Source organism: Lissotriton helveticus, chromosome 1_1 (genome assembly GCF_964261635.1).
Source record: "Lissotriton helveticus chromosome 1_1, aLisHel1.1, whole genome shotgun sequence".
Classification (NCBI taxonomy): Eukaryota; Metazoa; Chordata; class Amphibia; order Caudata; family Salamandridae; genus Lissotriton; species Lissotriton helveticus.
In genome coordinates this window covers 1,924,777,497-1,924,794,026 of record NC_136057.1, presented here as the reverse complement: position 1 = coordinate 1,924,794,026, position 16,530 = coordinate 1,924,777,497, and the positions used below count along the sequence as shown (strand labels likewise).

At 44.7% G+C, this 16,530-nt stretch overlaps 1 protein-coding gene across 2 annotated transcripts in view; it reads right to left on the bottom strand.

The window, feature by feature from the left end:
• Nucleotides 1-202: 202 nt before the first annotated feature.
• The window catches only part of LOC144755000 (2-5A-dependent ribonuclease-like), a 300,991-nt gene continuing 284,663 nt past the window's right edge, over nucleotides 203-16,530 (bottom strand). The window contains exons 7-8 of one of the 2 annotated variants that reach the window (XM_078643400.1): nucleotides 2,391-2,512; nucleotides 203-676 (exon numbers count right to left, since the gene is read on the bottom strand). In XM_078643400.1, the coding sequence (XP_078499526.1) occupies nucleotides 535-676; nucleotides 2,391-2,512 (264 nt within the window). In that variant the 3' untranslated portion in view covers nucleotides 203-534. The remainder of the gene's footprint in view (nucleotides 677-2,390; nucleotides 2,513-16,530) is intronic. The other variant, XM_078643409.1, reaches the window with a different exon arrangement.

Below are 16,530 nucleotides of genomic sequence, written 5' to 3'. Positions count from 1 at the left end.
TCATATGACAATCTAATGCAGTCAGGGAGCAGTAGTAAATTTTTGCTTTCACTAAACCAACTGAACCAACACCCCAGATAAAAATGACTAGTAATCAAAATGGCCAGAATCCCCTCCCACCAAAAATTCCCTTTAAACTCTCATAAAAAGATGGTACCCGAAAACATTAGTGTGTTGATCTGGTGGGCCTCTGGAGTGAGTGTTTACTATTTTCGCCACTAAATGTACAATTAATAGCATCAGCAGGCAGACAGTTTAGTGAGCCAGATTCTTTAGGTGACAATATATTATTTGACTCTCTGATAATCAAGGCACAAGCTAGACTTCTATGCTGTTTAGCATTCCGGTACACAAAAAATCACATACTGGACTGCAGGCTCATCAGGGGAAGATTAAGGAAGATTTTTTGTGAGTATGTGTGGTTTACTCCTGATTTACCTATAAGTAACCAGGAGTAATTAACACCTACATTTTGAAAGAAGCTTTTCATATCATGTTGTTAGTTACTAATAGTCTATGTTCTTCTGGTGTTCCTCATGTCGGCAGAGAAATCCCATAGGAGTCCAGCAAACTTTTCTTGTCTTCCAAGACTCGTATGGTTTCATAGATGTACAGGGTCAGATCCGGAAAGAAATTCAGGAAGTATTCGCCAGGGTCTTTGATGATCTCCTTTATGCTGAAAGGGGAGAGAGGGACTGTGATGAACAGCGACAAAGAAATTCTCAAAACCCTAAATAAAGAGCACAAACTGTATGACAGCTTGCATACATGAATGAGAGATGAACAAGCTAAACAAAGGAGAACATTGATGAATATTAGATGAATGTTGGGAACATGTGCAGATGACTCTTGAAGACTTAAGGCCTGATTCACCAACTGAACTTGGCAGTATGTTTTGTAGTACTACAACCAAACTACAAATTGCAATTCACAAACTATGTGCAGATTTGAATACTCTGCAATGCGTATACAGAGACTCTGCAGTCAAAGCAGGCAACTCAGCACACATAAGTATACATGTTAGTAGGCAATGTGGGTGGGACTGGAGGGAGTGGGTGGGAAAGCCGTCAGATTTACTACAAAAGGGGATGTGATAAGGGAGGGGTAAAAGGCATTTGGGAGATTTGTAGGGAGGGAAGTCACCCACCCACACGAGTAAGCCAATTGCTTACATGTGTGGGGTAGAGACATGCAGCATAAGCTTATGTAGTAAGTTTACACTCGAAGTTTGTGAATACAGAAAGTAGTAAACTTACTCCATACAGTAAACTTTATCAAAAGGGTTAGTTAACTATGTGAGTCAGGCCCTTAGGTACTAAAATCCCTTTGCCTTAGCTCATGGCATTTGATTACCCTAAGATCCAATCTGTAAGTGGTGATAAGTCTTAAATGGGTATGTCATGAGCAGAGATACCCTAAAAGGATCCCGTTTCGCTACAGGGTCCCTGTTAACTTCTAATAGCATATTCTACAAGCCGAAATATTATCCCATTTTATATTTTGCTGAAAGAATATTAATGTATCAACATTTATAAAACATCACCCACTAGCGTAAAACTTTTTATTAAACTGAATGTCCATAGGTAGAGCATAAACAACAAATAAAGTGAATTAAGTTTAAGGAATGACCTCTGCACATTCCATTTGAGGTTCTGTAAAAACCCTTCAGAACAACTGCAAGTGCTAATTTGTGTACTTGGAATCTGAGTTGCAATGCGCTGTAATGAGCGAAAGATTTTACCGTTCTGCATCCATTTGTCTCTGCTCCTCATCATCTCTCTGTGCACTTCTTTAGCTTACGTTTTACTTCATAACCAATGGATTTTAACATATGAGCTTGACACATTCACATACAGTGTTCAGAAGCTTATGTGTATCGTATCATTTGCTAAATCTGGATGGTGCATTGAGGTCTCCAATCCATGCTTTTTCGGTTTGAGGATCACTGTTTAGAGTTTTACCTCCATGTCTTAAAAACATATAGGGTGGGTCAAAAGAGTAGAATTTGAAGGCCCGTTTTCATAGTTTTTTGTTCTACTGAGCTGTATTAAGACATGTCTAAACACACTGTACGTACGTGATGTGCTCATTGCAAGAAGCATGTACTGCTGCCCTTTGCTAAACAAGCACATTTCGGATTAGGACAGGAGCAATAGTATTTGTGCACCACGAGTCCATGATGGTGCCCACATAGAAAATTCTTATGACTAGACACCATGAAACAAATCTTAATTTGAACTGCTGGAGAAAAAGTGTATTCAAGCCATCTCCTGACTTCACACCTCCAGTTGTACTGATAATCATAGAAATACACAATCAAAGCAAATTCCATGCATCAAACAACACAAATTGTTGGGTGAGTTTATCACAAACACTCGCTCATTGCTTACTTTTCTTTTTTCTCCTGGTAGTGAGCGCCCATGTTCCTGATGAACTTCAGTAGGCTTTCAACGGTGTCTTTGTAAGGGTACTTCGGATTGCGAGTCATGTCATCCAGGATCTTCTTGTCAATCTAGAGCGTTACACAGAGTACACAATTAGCAAGGCAAGTGAATATGGAGCACACGATAAAATGAGATATTAATAGCCAACCTTAGTAATCCATCTGTATTTCACTAAAGGAAAATAGCTCATCTGAATAACTTCACACTTTCGCATCAAAGAAGCAATGATCTATAGAGATATTGGGAGATTTGTCAACAGGAGTGACTCTGCAAAAGAGGTAGGGATCGAAATAGCCAAATTGAAGGTGTTAAATGAGCTATCTATGTGTAGTGCGTCCACAACACACATATTTCATTATAGTTTGTAGTAGAGGCCGGAAATAGCTTAACTTTCAACCCCAAATTAAGGTACCTTTAGGAAAACTTTTTTAGGAAACAAGGGCAAGTTTTATGACTTAACTGAAGTTAAGATTCACCATCTGCCCTTCAGCGAAATTGGGCTTACTTCGCACCACAAGATGATTCACCTGTGAAGGGCTGAACATCCTGTGGCTGAAAAACAGTTGTGTCCACTAAGGCTTGACTGTGGATTTGACAGGGGACAGGTGAAATGGGGTCTTAGCTTGGGATGCTGGAGCTCTACGATACACTCAGAAAAGACGCAAGGGCTCACACACGGGGGCCTTAGAAGAGGGATGGGTCACTATAACTGGCAGAGGGAAAGAAATGACTTAAGGTGTATGCCAGGGGTTGGGCTTCTGATGGGGCGGCGGCAAATGGTGGCACCCCACCCATCATGACATCACAGATGATTTCCTGCAAGCGCAAATGTGTGCTAACCATGTCCTGATCTTTTAAAATTCACAAGCTATGTAGTTTGCAAAGCTTGTGTTCATTTTGTTTGAAAACAAAACAAAAAAAAAACGTTGCCGAAGCCCTAGTTTTTTCTTCTTAATGGTTTACAGCTATGCACCAGCTTAGATGTCCCCCTGCAGCACAGACTCCTTTGAAGCATTATAATGTGTAAATATGTAATTGCCACTGGACCGCGACCGCTCGCGATGAGAAACTACAAGTCTGCGTTGAGAAATCTGCCGCTCGAGTAAAAATCTACTCGAGCGGCAGAAAACGACAGCTCGCACTGTGCAAGATGCCGTTTTCATTGATTGCACAGTGCGGACAAGCATCCAGCACTGTGCAATCATCGCGAACAGCGCACTATGCGGTTCGCGTAGTGCTACGCATATCGCGCAAAGTGCACTACGCACACTACACCGAGGATTAATCATATCACTGCAAAGCATCCCAAATACAAGTCAGGCGCAGCTTCAGAACCATTGCTAGTGAAACAAAACAATATCTTAAATAAGTCATTGAGAATTTAAAGATGGATATGAAGTAAGAGAGCAAGATTTTATTGCTCAATCTGTATTTACCTCCAGGAATAGAGAATGATTGGTCCTTATTAGAAATGGACGGTGGTATTAAGGAGTATTTGTTGGTGCATCTGACAAGTGTTCTACTGTTAATGGGGAGTTTTATTGCAAGGCACCATTGTACAGACGCAACCAGTGGTATTCCATGCCCAGTGATTCAAAAAGCAAGGAAAAATAAGAGGTAAACACTTGTCAAATATGATTTAAAGGATACTAAATGAAAAAAAACAAAAATCCCCTGTAGGCTATAAATATTTTAGTGCTTAAGATGTTCATGCATCTCATAGGTACGAGGGAGAAAATCATTTCAAAATGATCATTTTCGTCTGGTCTGTTTATTAAAGTTAAAAGTAGAAGGATGAAAAGATAAAAGGAGAGGACCTATGGAATGATTTTCAAAACAATATGTTGTCTGTTAGAAGAAAAAACAATATTGAGTTCTGCATTAATAACTCTGTGCACCTTCTTACAAAATTGAGGACATTAAAGCAGTTGTTCTGAAGAATGGCCCTCTTAGTAAACTGAACTACACTGAACACACAGTGCGACTGATGGCCTGGTGTAAAAACTCAGACATTGAGGCAATTAAAAAGAATATCACTTGTACAAGGTACAATATCCTAACTGGCAATAGCTGAGTGAATGAAAGTTCTTAGAAATGGGATTGGTAGTTGAGAGGGGTTGAAGCTCCACTCAAATAATAAGCACAATCCTTGTCAGGGTGAACAACAACAATAACTAAATAAACCTGTGCTTAACGCTCTGGTGGCTTTGCACCAAAGCAGCTAGGCTTAAGTGTCAAGTTTTTATGCAGTCCTCAAACAATAATGAAGTGAAAATATAACACTAGAAAAATCATAACCCACTTTAGAAAGATAAAGTACAATTTATTAAATAAAATGGTACCAATACGAAAAAATCAAATAAGTAGAACAGGAGTTATGAATTTCTAAAGTTCTAAGTAAAATAGCACAAAAACCCATAAAGGGCCAGACTTGGTTATGTGGTCGTCCGACACTGGAGAAAAGTCACAAGTTCAGATACATGGACCAGGTTCATTCCGCTGAAGAGTTTCCCTTCTCAAGCCCAGGTTGACATGAGGAGTTGCAGGTGCTTTTTTGCGTTACCAGGGGCCAGGAGGAGGCCATCGTCGGTGTGACAAGCAGGTCAGGCGTTGCAGACGGCTGATGTTCTGGCGTGAATTGTAGGTCGTTGCTGGAGCTTTTCACTCAACGTGGACTGTCACTGCTGATGCAAAGAGCAGTTATTGCTGGAGATTGACATCGCTGGGCATAGCAGATGGTTTCTGTTCGCCACAAAGAGTCTGTTCGCAGTCGCCAAGAGCCCAAAACGTCTGGATTTTCTCAAGGAGTCCTGGAAGAGTTCCATCTGATGCCACCCAAGGGTACAGGACCTGGGAGCACCTCTTTGGGATTAGAGCTCACTACTCCAGTAGAGGCCAGCAGCAGGAATCAGGAAGGTCCAGTTGGTGCTGGTCATCTGGGCAGTTGCAGGAAAGCATCTGGACGCTTGTAGTGTTCCTGTAGCTCAGACAGGAAGTCAGTCCACTAATCCTTGGAGCCACTTCTGGGGAGCCTAGGTTCTAGGCAAGCAGGTCCAGTCTTCCTTCTTTAGACAGCAGGCCAGTCCTTCTGAATCTTTGACATGTCCAGGAGTGTTCTGATGAGCGGTTCTGAGGGCCTTGTTGTTATATTTTTTATAAACAATAAGATTCTACCCTACAAAAAGAAAATAGTTTTTCGTTTTTTAGTGGTTAGAAAAAGGTGAATTAGTGATCCATGAAATGTCATGGGAAGCACTAAGGGCCAGATGTAGGTAAATCTATTTTACCACTTCTTAAATACCGAATCATACTGATTCGGTATTTAAGAAGTGGTAAAATAGAGGGGGGGGGGGGGATGTAGGTAATACAGACACGGTAAATACCGAATCGTTAAGATTCGGTATTTACCGATTCTGTAAATACCGATTCGGTAATGCCCATTGATTCCTATGGGCATTGAAGCCCATAGGAACCAATGGGCATTACCGAATCGGTATTTACAGATTCGGTAAATACCGATTTCAGAAAGGGTGCAGGGGGTGTCACTTTGCAAAAATAGTGGCTATGCCCTCGCCTGTAAATACCTCCATGCTGCTACGCGAATGTGTTTATATCTGGTCATTAATTGGAAGAAAACCCGCGAACCAGGTCTAAAGAAACACTAGAAAGTTGAGGACTTTAAAATGGTCGCTTTGTTTGTGCTGATGGTATTTTGAAGAAAGGATCACTTCCTGTAAGGACTAAAGCCACATGTACTAGAGCGTAACTTCCCTCCAAAATGGCTTCCTCTTATTGTGAAACAAAAATGTCTTTTTGCAGGTGAAGAGACTGTGCGTTCATTGGGTACTATTTTATTGAGTTTTATTGAGTTCATTCAAATTTTTTGGGTGCTCCACGGGTGGCGTCTTCCGTCCGTTAGACGTCCAAATATAACTGAAACAATGTGCTTCCAACCTAAATTAGTCGCATACGAGGAAATTACTAAGTCCACTGATGCTAGAGCAGACACCTTCGCGTTCGCAGATGAAGAAGTATCCAGGATATATGCACTGATCCACGAAGACATAGCACAGTCAACCACCAACCGGACCAAGGAGCAGAACATAAGATAGTTATTATAGTTATCAAAAAGGGAAATCAACCAGAAATTGCATACAAGTACGCTTATTAAATACCATCGGGTGCAACGCATACCCCGGGACCTGCAAATAGCATTAAAACCATCATTATGCAAAAATTCAAAATGATTTCAAGAGCGTTGGTACGCTATTTTAAACAAATGCTCCCTGGACTTCATTTTATTAATCATAGAGGAATTGTCAAGCATTCTAGGAGATCTAACAAAAGAAATAGTTGAAGTCACCAATGAGCTGACAAAAATTATGCCAACAGAGGACTGGACGAAAACCTTGGAAGAGATCAATGAACAAATCGCAAAACACTCCCAAGAAATCAATGAAAGAAAAATTAGAACATTTTGCAGGGATACCCTCGACTACGAACTGGAAGAGGTAAACACTTGGGCGGAAGTCAATCCCAGAGAAGAAGAAATCATCCATACACACAACAAACTGACACTTCCTCATCAGGAAGTGACACAACTAGCATATTACAACTGGGTAGGACACAACCGACATCAAGGACTCAAGAAATGGTACCTAATGAACAGCCACTAAGAACTACAATGCAAGCCACCACAAGCTATTCTTTTCTTAGACCAAGGCCACCAAGAAAAAGGAGACCCAGGAGGGGAAAAAGACAAAGAACACCCCAACACGAGAAGCACCACGATGCCCAAGAGAGACAAAAAGAAGACAACACTGAAAGACAATTAGTAATAAACATCTCAGATCACACTCTAACCTCCAATGAAATCAAATTACTACAAAAAGGCACATCGTTTGTACCCACCACACAAACGGTTCTATTAGAACTCGAAGTAAGGTTATTTAAGCTGATGAGAAAATTGAGGCTGAGACATATTTTTGAAAACATTCTAACTGACCAAGGAGTACGGGAATCTGACCAACTAATGGGATTAAGACCGACTAGCAAGTACCAAGCTCCTGTTAGCCATAAGACCTTGGATCTATTTGAGAATTTGGTAAAGTAGGATTTGTCAAAACTTAACTTTAACAGAAAGACAAAGAAAAACATCACACAAAAGGATCTTGATGCACTGAGGAGATTGGCCAACAATGAATAAACTACATGTGTAAAGGCCGATGAAGGGGGAGTATTAGTAATCGTGAACACTACCATGTATGAAACCAAACTTATGGATCATATTCTAGACTCCACCACATACATGAAGCTCGACGAAAATCCACCTACACAATTCGTGAAAACATTGAAGGAGATAGTAGATAGAGCTTATGACAAAGGAGTAATTAATGAGAAAACAAAGAATTTTTTGATCAAACAGAACCCAAAGAGTCCCACATTATATATGATCCCGAAGGTTCATAAAAACTTAAGAGACCCACCATTAAGACCAATAGTAGCCACACGAGGGAGTCTCCGCGAACCTATAGGACAATTCCTGCATAAATATCTGCTACCGGTGGTGAAAAACTTGAAAACCTACGTGAAGGACACAACCGATTTTTTTACTGAAACTACAGGCGGTTGAAATCGAGCAGGAAGAGAGTTTACTAATGTGCACAGCAGATGTAAAGTCCCTCTATACCTCAATTCCGCACCTCCAAGGTATTTAAGCAATGGAACAATCTATAATGAATACTGACTTGGAGCTACCGATGCAAGTATTCTTAATGGAACTTATGTTTTTTACCCTGTATCAGAGTTACTTCAGGTACAAAGCGGAACGGTATCTCCAATTAGTGGGCACTTCCATGGGCAATTGTGCCGCACCACATTATAGCGAAACTCGAATGGCATAACAACATTAAACTACTAGTGAGATATATTGATGATGTCTGTATACTGTGGAAGAACACACAAGAGATGCTAGAGGAAGCATTGACACAACTGAATCAAATTGATGAACGTATTCAATTTACATGGGAAATTTAAAAGAGAGAGTCACATTCTTGGATGTGGAAGTTACCCTCACCCAAATGGGATTGGAAACTGATGTGTTTCGAAAACCGACGGATACAAACAACACTCAGCACTACACTAGTTTTCACCAGATGTCACTGAAACAACATCTCCCAATTTCTCGGATGATAAGAGTTAAATGGATAACATCGGATTCGATTAAATCTGATTATAGGATTGAGGAAACAAGTCAAATATTCATAAACAGGGGCTACCCACAATGCACGATAGATGTAGCCAAACAACGTACACATTCGATGAATAGAACCGACCTACTAAAGAAAATCACTAAACCGAAAAATACCAGAATGGTAGTGGTGTCAAAGTTTTCAACTTTGAGTACCAACTTCAAGAGGATAATAAAAAGACATTGGCCAATTCTTGATATGGAACCTGACTTTAGCTCTTTATTTGCACAACCACCGTTATTTGCAAAGACTAGGAGCAAAAACATGGGCGAGATACTCAAACAAAAGAAAACCGAGATGACATTGGCAAAAGGAACTAGACCGTGCATGAATTGCAATAATTGCAATAACATAATAAGGGACAATACCATAACACACCCCATGAAGGGCTATAACATCAAATTAAAAGTTTCCGCCACCCATGACACATCCAACGTGGTGTATTTATTAAAATGCCCATGCCGGAAGGTATACGTGGGAAAGACTGAACGCAAAATCAAACCGCGCATTAACGAGCATAAATCTAATATCAGAACACAAAATATGAAATCTGCAATTGCGACACATTTCTTGGAAGAACATCATAATATCTCACAAATGAAATTTCTGGTTTTGGAAACATTTGAAAGAATTGAAGGAAGGGACCACAACAAGTATTTACTGCGTCATGAGAATTTTTGGATAAGCAAATTGAATTCCAGCAAACCGAATGGTCTTAATGACCACATAGAACTTGCATGTTATCTGTAATAAATTGCGAACAGCCATGTGCTGTTTAATCGTCTGTCACCTTGGTACAATGATTGGTGGTTTATTTTTTACCAGCATGTATTTTTTCACCATCGTGCATTTTTTGCATTTTTTCCATTGTACAGTAATGCAAACCATCAGTCATTACACATACATATATTTCTTTGATCTAACATGAACACTACTCAGAAACAACACAAAACACCGAATGTGGTCAGTTTGTCACTTTTTTTATTTAAATTTGGGATCTTTATTTCACAATCACGAGGTAACAGTTCATCTTCACTTTTTAATAGTGTTTTTTTTTCTATCCGACCTTTTTTCTATTCGACCTTTGCACACTATTGGCTGGTGCAAGGAAATTCATCAGCCATCTGTTTTCTAGACCGCGTTACCGGTTAGTCTGTTGTTCAGATCGGCAGCACACGTAAACACGTGACCGCATTTGTTTAACCAATCGCGGGGAACTAAGAAGGAGACACGGAGGTGCCGCCCGTGTTCAGCATTCGGCACGAACGAGGAGCTTTTTCGGAACAACGAACATCAAGCCAGTAAGTTTTTGGTTACATTTCGGCACATAGCGATATTTAGAGCCAAGTATTTTTGCAGTGCTCACCAAATGTTTAACCTCTCCATTTTTGTTTTAACCTCCATTAGATAAACGGGATCGAGTTGAGCACCGTAAGTTTATACAAGCATTTTCAGCTCACATTAGGGCACATGGGAAACATGGTGGGAGCACAATATTCAAACTGATGCACACGGTTTCACACATGGAAACAATCAAAGGTTGACACCACATTGCACCACGGTTTATAAGGCCTATAGAATTATTGCTAATAATGTATGTGGAATTTATACAATGGACAAATATTTAGACTAAGATTTAGATTTTTAGTGATGCTCCCTGAAGAAGGGCTTTCAGTCCGAAATGCATAGGAGCGATCAGAAATGCTATACGTAAAGAACATGATGTTTTGAAGAATTCTGAACAAAGAATGAAATGATCAAAATTTCATGAATAATCCAACAAATATTGGAATAGTAAAAAGTATCTCAGAAATTATACAAATAATTTTGGAGTCCGATTTCTTTTGAAGGAACCAAGGTGTGCCCAGGGGGATGCGACTAATTTAGGTTGGAAGCACATTGTTTCAGTTCCTCTTATTGTGCACATCAGGGTTGGTAGAAAACTACACTTACTGGTGTTATGCCCGCTCTGTCTAGTTGTCCTAATAATTCCTGATAAATCACTCCTTGCGTGGGCTACATCATGCGCGTAGTGTACTATTGTATTGCAGTGACAAGACTGATCGTCTTGGGTTTAACTGGTGTAAATCGATTATGAAAATCACATGTGCAGAAAGTACATGCTGTAGCTGCTTGCGTGGGCTACATCATGCGCGTATGCAACGAAGTCTTGTTCCTTGTGGACTGCTGCATTTACAGTGACAAGACTGATCATCTTGCATTGTATAGATGTAAAAAACCATTCCAGGGAGGAGGAGCTTGGCGGGCATCCGAGATGGCCGCTTGAGCACAGCGCTCTCCGGACCCTCGCCGCTCCCGGCATTTTATCCTGACTGAATCCTGATTTCCTGCAAGAATTCATGTGGAGAACGCTTGGCTGATGACCCTGGCACTTTTCAGAAATCGATTTGGACATTGGATTCCTGAGATATGGTGATCTGAACTTTTGGGCTCCGCCCTTGAGGTGCGCCCGGGACGGGGTGCGGTTCTGTGGCCGTCCTGGAATTGAACAACAGCGGCAGGAGAACTAGCCTTGTGGGTCCCCCTCCTAAGTTTCGGTTTCGATTCTGTTTCGACTTGGGCCGACAGTGTGCGTGTCGTGCAGGGACTGATACTTGGAGGCAGATCGGCTGTTGGGCCTTCCTGTGGACTATTTGCTGGTTTGGCGACCTCTACCCGTGTGGTGCCCTTTTTGGAACCTTTGGTCCTGCGATTTGAGTGTCGGGCCCGTTGACCCTGGTGGCTCGCCTTGTGACGCATCTTCAAAATGGCGGGCAGAGGGGACAGGGAGACGCGCAAGACGAAAACACCTCTGCGCGGAGCTCCGGTTCAGTCAAATGTTATGGACCGCTATACCCATTCTAAGGGGTCCCCCGGAGCTGCCCTGCCTGGTCCTATTACAGCGTCCGATCGAGTTTTGGAGGAGTCGGCGGAGCCCTCCCTGCAGGACATTATGGGCGCCATTTCGGGCGTGAGGGAATCCATCGGCCTACAGTATGAGGCCTTGGCCCACAAACTTGACACTGTGGCTATTGAAGTGAATCTGATTCGTGCTGATCTCGGCAAGACGAATGAAAGGGTACAATCACTGGATATTAAATCATCCAGCCTCACGAAGGACGTATCAGAGCTCCAGACGGAGGTTGGGAATCTCCGTCGGGTGAACGACTTCATGACCCGACGCCTGGAGGATTTTGAAAATAGGGCACGTCGCTGCAATGTCCGTCTGGTCGGTGTACCGGAGAACCCAGAACCCCACTCGGTGGATCTCCTGGTTGAAGATCTGGTCTTGAACCATCTTGCCCCTTCTGGTCTTACTAAGTTTTTCACAGTGGAACGTGCACATCGTGTTCCGGGGGGCAAAGGTAAGCCGGGAGCCCCGCCGAGACCTATTGTGGCGAAGCTTTTCCACTATAGAGACCGGGACGCTATCCTGCAGGCTTCGCGGGTGAAGGGCCCGGTGGCCTTTGAAAATGCCACGGTGAACTTTTACCCGGACTTTTCCCAACAAGTTCAGAGACAACGGATGGAATTTCGTGGTGCCAAGAAACGTCTTCGGGACCGGGGCCTACGCTATGCTATGCTCTTTCCCACCAGGCTTCGGGTCGAGTATAACGGGCGTACCCTTTTCTTTGATCGACCAGATGTTGTTAATTACTGGCTGGACTCCTTGCCTGACCGTCCTCCTGAGACTGAGCCCGCCGCTCACCCTGGTGGTGCCGAAGGTGGTGCGGAGATCTGACTGTTCGGCTCTCATGTCTTACTTTGAACACGTTTTCAGGAGTGTTGGCCGGCGTTCCTCTACAGCATATTTATTTTGTCTTTAGTTTGTTCCTTTTAGTTCTTGGTGTGGTCGGGGGGCGGGTGGAACGGGGGCCTTTCCTCCTCCGGGGTCTTTGTGTAGAATAGGGGTCCTAGGGCGACAGGCACACTGCAGGTTGGGGTGGCTCTTTAGCTTTTTGCAGGGGTGCAGGGTGGGGGGTGTTCCCTTTCAGTTTGGGGGAGGGGGGTTGGGAAGTTCTTTCTTTTCTGTGTGTTGTTTTCAAGGCGGATTGCTCCTGTGTTTGCTGCTGTTTCTGATGTCGTGCTCATGGACGTGGGGTCTTGGATCGGGTGGATGGGATGGGGGGTAGAGGGTTAAAATTCGTTTCCTGGAACGTTAACGGTCTGGGAGATCGTATTAAGCGCAGTGTGGTTTTGAAATGTATACGACGTTTATCACCGGACATTGTTTTCCTGCAAGAAACTCATTTGATTGGAAATGTTTGTTATGCAATGAATAGGTGGGGCTACCGCCTTGTGGCACGCTCGGGGTTTACCTCTGGTTCCAGGGGTGTGGGTGTCCTTGTTCGAACCTCCCTCCCCCTGGCAATTGATGAGGTGATTCAAGATGACCGAGGGAGGTATGCGGTCTTGGTGGGTAGATATGAGGGCCGCACCCTATCTCTCTTCAATGTTTATGTCCCCCCGGGTTTGCAGACTTCCACTTTCACTGATTTGGGCCGCGTCTTGTTAGATCTCCCTAATAGCACTCTCTTCCTGGCCGGTGATTTTAATTCGGTGCTTTCCGGCCTTCACGATCGCCATCCCCCTAGGGATACTCCGGCTGCTCAGCAGTGGTTGGGTGGGTTTCTAGATACCTTTGGCCTTGTGGACTGCTGGCGACTGTTGCATCCCACTCAGCTTCAATACACATTCCACTCTGGGGCACATGGAAGTTTGTCTCGGCTGGATTATTTCCTGATGCCCGCGGCCCAGTCGTCGGCGGTCAGGGAGGTTTTGCATTTGCCAAGGGGTATCTCTGACCACTCGCCGCTCTGGCTCCGTTTTGAGGTTGGGGTGGAGGCAGCGGGCCGAGTAGCTCCCATTAACCCATGGTACCTTTCCTCCCCTGAGACCCGTAGCCTCTTGCTCAAGTCCATGGATGCGTATTTCCTGGACAACGAGGGGTCGGTCTCTTCGGCTGTGTCCCTGTGGGAAGCTTTTAAAACGGTGATTCGTGGACAGGCCCTTTCCTTGATTGTTGAAACTAAGAAAGCCGGGAAGAGGGAGGTGGTAGACCTTGAGGGGGAGATCTCGGCTTTGGAGGACGAACTGGACTCTGGTGTCACACCTGAGAAACTTCACGCCCTGGGTTTGAAACAATTTGCCTATAAATCCCTGGTCACGGACGCTGCAAAGGTGATGTTTCGAGAACAACAAGGCAGGTTATATGATGTGGGTGATAAAGCGGGTAAACTCCTAGCGTGGTTGGACAAGAAAGAAAGAGTTAATCGTGTGGTGCCCGTGATTCAGTCTGCGAGTGGTGAAAATGTGACTGACCCGATTGCTATTGTTGACCGTTTTGCCGAATACTTCCGTGTTGTGTATGCTCCCGTGTCTGTGAGGGATGTGGTGGATTCTCGCCTTCTGTTGCGTGATATAACTCTGCCCTGTGTCTCCGACTTGGACCGTATTGCTTTGGACTCCCCTTTTACGACTGATGAGATAGCTACTGCCATCCGTTCGCTCCGCTCGGGCAAAGCATTGGGCCCGAACGGGTTGCCTATTGAGTTGTACAAGTTACGTCCCGATAAGATGGCGCCGTATCTCCGCGATATGTTTTTAGAATCCCGAGAGCGGAACATCCTCCCCTACGATCAGCGTCTGGCGACGATAGTCGTCATCCCCAAAGATGGTAAACCGCGGGACCTTTGTTCCTCATATAGGCCTATATCCCTGTTAAATGTTGAGCCCAAGGTATTGGCGAAACTTTTGGCGTCCCGTCTTCTGTCGGTTCTTGGTGACCTGGTCCATCCAGATCAATCTGGCTTTATCCCGCATCGCAACACTGCTTTGAATCTACGTCGCCTTCACGGCGTGATAGCGAGGGCGGGGCTGTTGACGGAACCGGCCGTTTTGGCGTCTTTGGATGCCTCTATGGCCTTCGATACTGTGGAGTGGCCCTATTTATGGGCGACTCTTGAGAAATTCGGATTCGGGTGCGAGTTTATTAGCTGGATTAAATTGTTGTACGCGGAACCTCTGGCGCAAGTTGTGGTGAATGGTAGGGTGTCGGCTCCCTTCTCCTTGGGCAGGGGCACCCGCCAGGGTTGCCCCTTGTCTCCGCTGCTGTTTGCACTCGCTCTTGAACCATTGGCGGCCTGGCTTCGGTGGGAACCGTCCCTTAAAGGGATTCGTTGGGCCCCGGACTTTGAAGACCGTGTCTCGCTTTATGCGGACGATATCCTCTTGTATCTTACCTCCCCTCGTAAGTCTTTATCCGTTTTATTTGACGTTCTCGCGTCCTTTGGTGCTAACTCGGGCCTTGTAATTAACTGGACCAAGTCCTGTGTATATGTCTTATCTGGTGTCTTGCCTCCGTTGCCGAGTAGACTTCCCATTCAGGTGGCCCAGGATGGCTTCAAATACTTGGGGATTTTTGTTACTTTGGACTCGTCCCTTCGCTTTGATCGTAATCTCCTTCCCCCATTGCTTAGACTACGTTTGGACGTTGCCCGCTGGCGTAAACTTCCCTTATCTCCTCTGGGTCGGGCGGCCCTGTTTAAAATGATGTCATTGCCGCGATTTCTCTACGCTCTCCAGAACTTTTATGATCCTATCCCTAAGACCTATTTTCGGGAGATTGAGAGTCTTCAGAGACAGCTTATTTGGGACGGGCGTCCGCGCATTGCTCTCGCGAAACTTTCCATCCCGTGGTATGACGGGGGCATGGCGCTCCCCGACATTAAGAGATATTATTGGGCCTCCCACCTGTCTGCTATCAATCACGTTATGTTTTCGCCGGGTCGTAATCCGGCGTTCGAGATGGATGAACTTCAGCTTCCGGGAGGTGATTTTAATAGAGTGCTTTACTCTCGCTCCGCTGGGCGCCATCTTGTGGGACCTACATTGACTGCTTTGACTGTGTGGCGCGCTGCGAATGTGAGCTTGGGCTGGGAAGATCGCTTGACGTTGGCGACACCGCTTTATGCTTCGGAACGTCTGGGCGGTCTTTGGTCTACCAAGGGTTTCGACCGTTGGGATGTGATTGGGATTTGTAAGGTGGGGGATGTGTACTCTAAGGGTTCTGTGCGGTCGTTTCAGGCCCTCCAGGCTGAATATGGCCTGAATGGTCGGGAGTTCTTTCGTTATCTACAGGTCAGACACGCCCTTGCTTCGGCATTTGCTCCTGGTGAGATTCCGCCTGATTCTTCCCCCCTTGAAGACCGTATCCTTGACGGGCATCTTCCTGATAGCACTATCTCCCTGATCTATAAAAAGTTGATTAATAATCGGACCGACCTACTGGTCCGACTTCGGGAAGCGTGGGTGGGCGATGGGTTGGAACTTGATGATGAGGACTGGCAATCGGCCCTCTCCTCCCCGAAGGAGGTGGCTATTCCGGCTCGTCTCCGTCTGGTTCAACTTAAGATCCTTCATCGGGTGTACGTTACGGGACCGCGTCTGGTGGTGATGGGCTTTTCCTCCGACGGGTTGTGCAAGCGTGGCTGTGGTTTGAGTGCAACTTTTTTGCATATTCTTTGGGAGTGCCCGATGGTGGCTGCTTATTGGACGGCTGTGCTTGAAGTGATGGCTGTGGTGACAGGTGTGTCCTTGCGTCCGGAACCTCGTCGCTGTCTTTTGAATGTTTGGGAACCCACCGACTATTCGGTGGCCCAGACCAGATGGGCCACCCTGGGTTATATGGTTGCGAAGCGGGATATCGCGCAACTCTGGGGGGCCTCTAGGCCCCCTGACGTCTCGAAATGGGAGGATAATATGGACTGGTCCATGTTCCGTGAGAAGACTGTCTATGTGGCCAGGGGCAGACCCAGGGCGTGGACGAAGGTTTG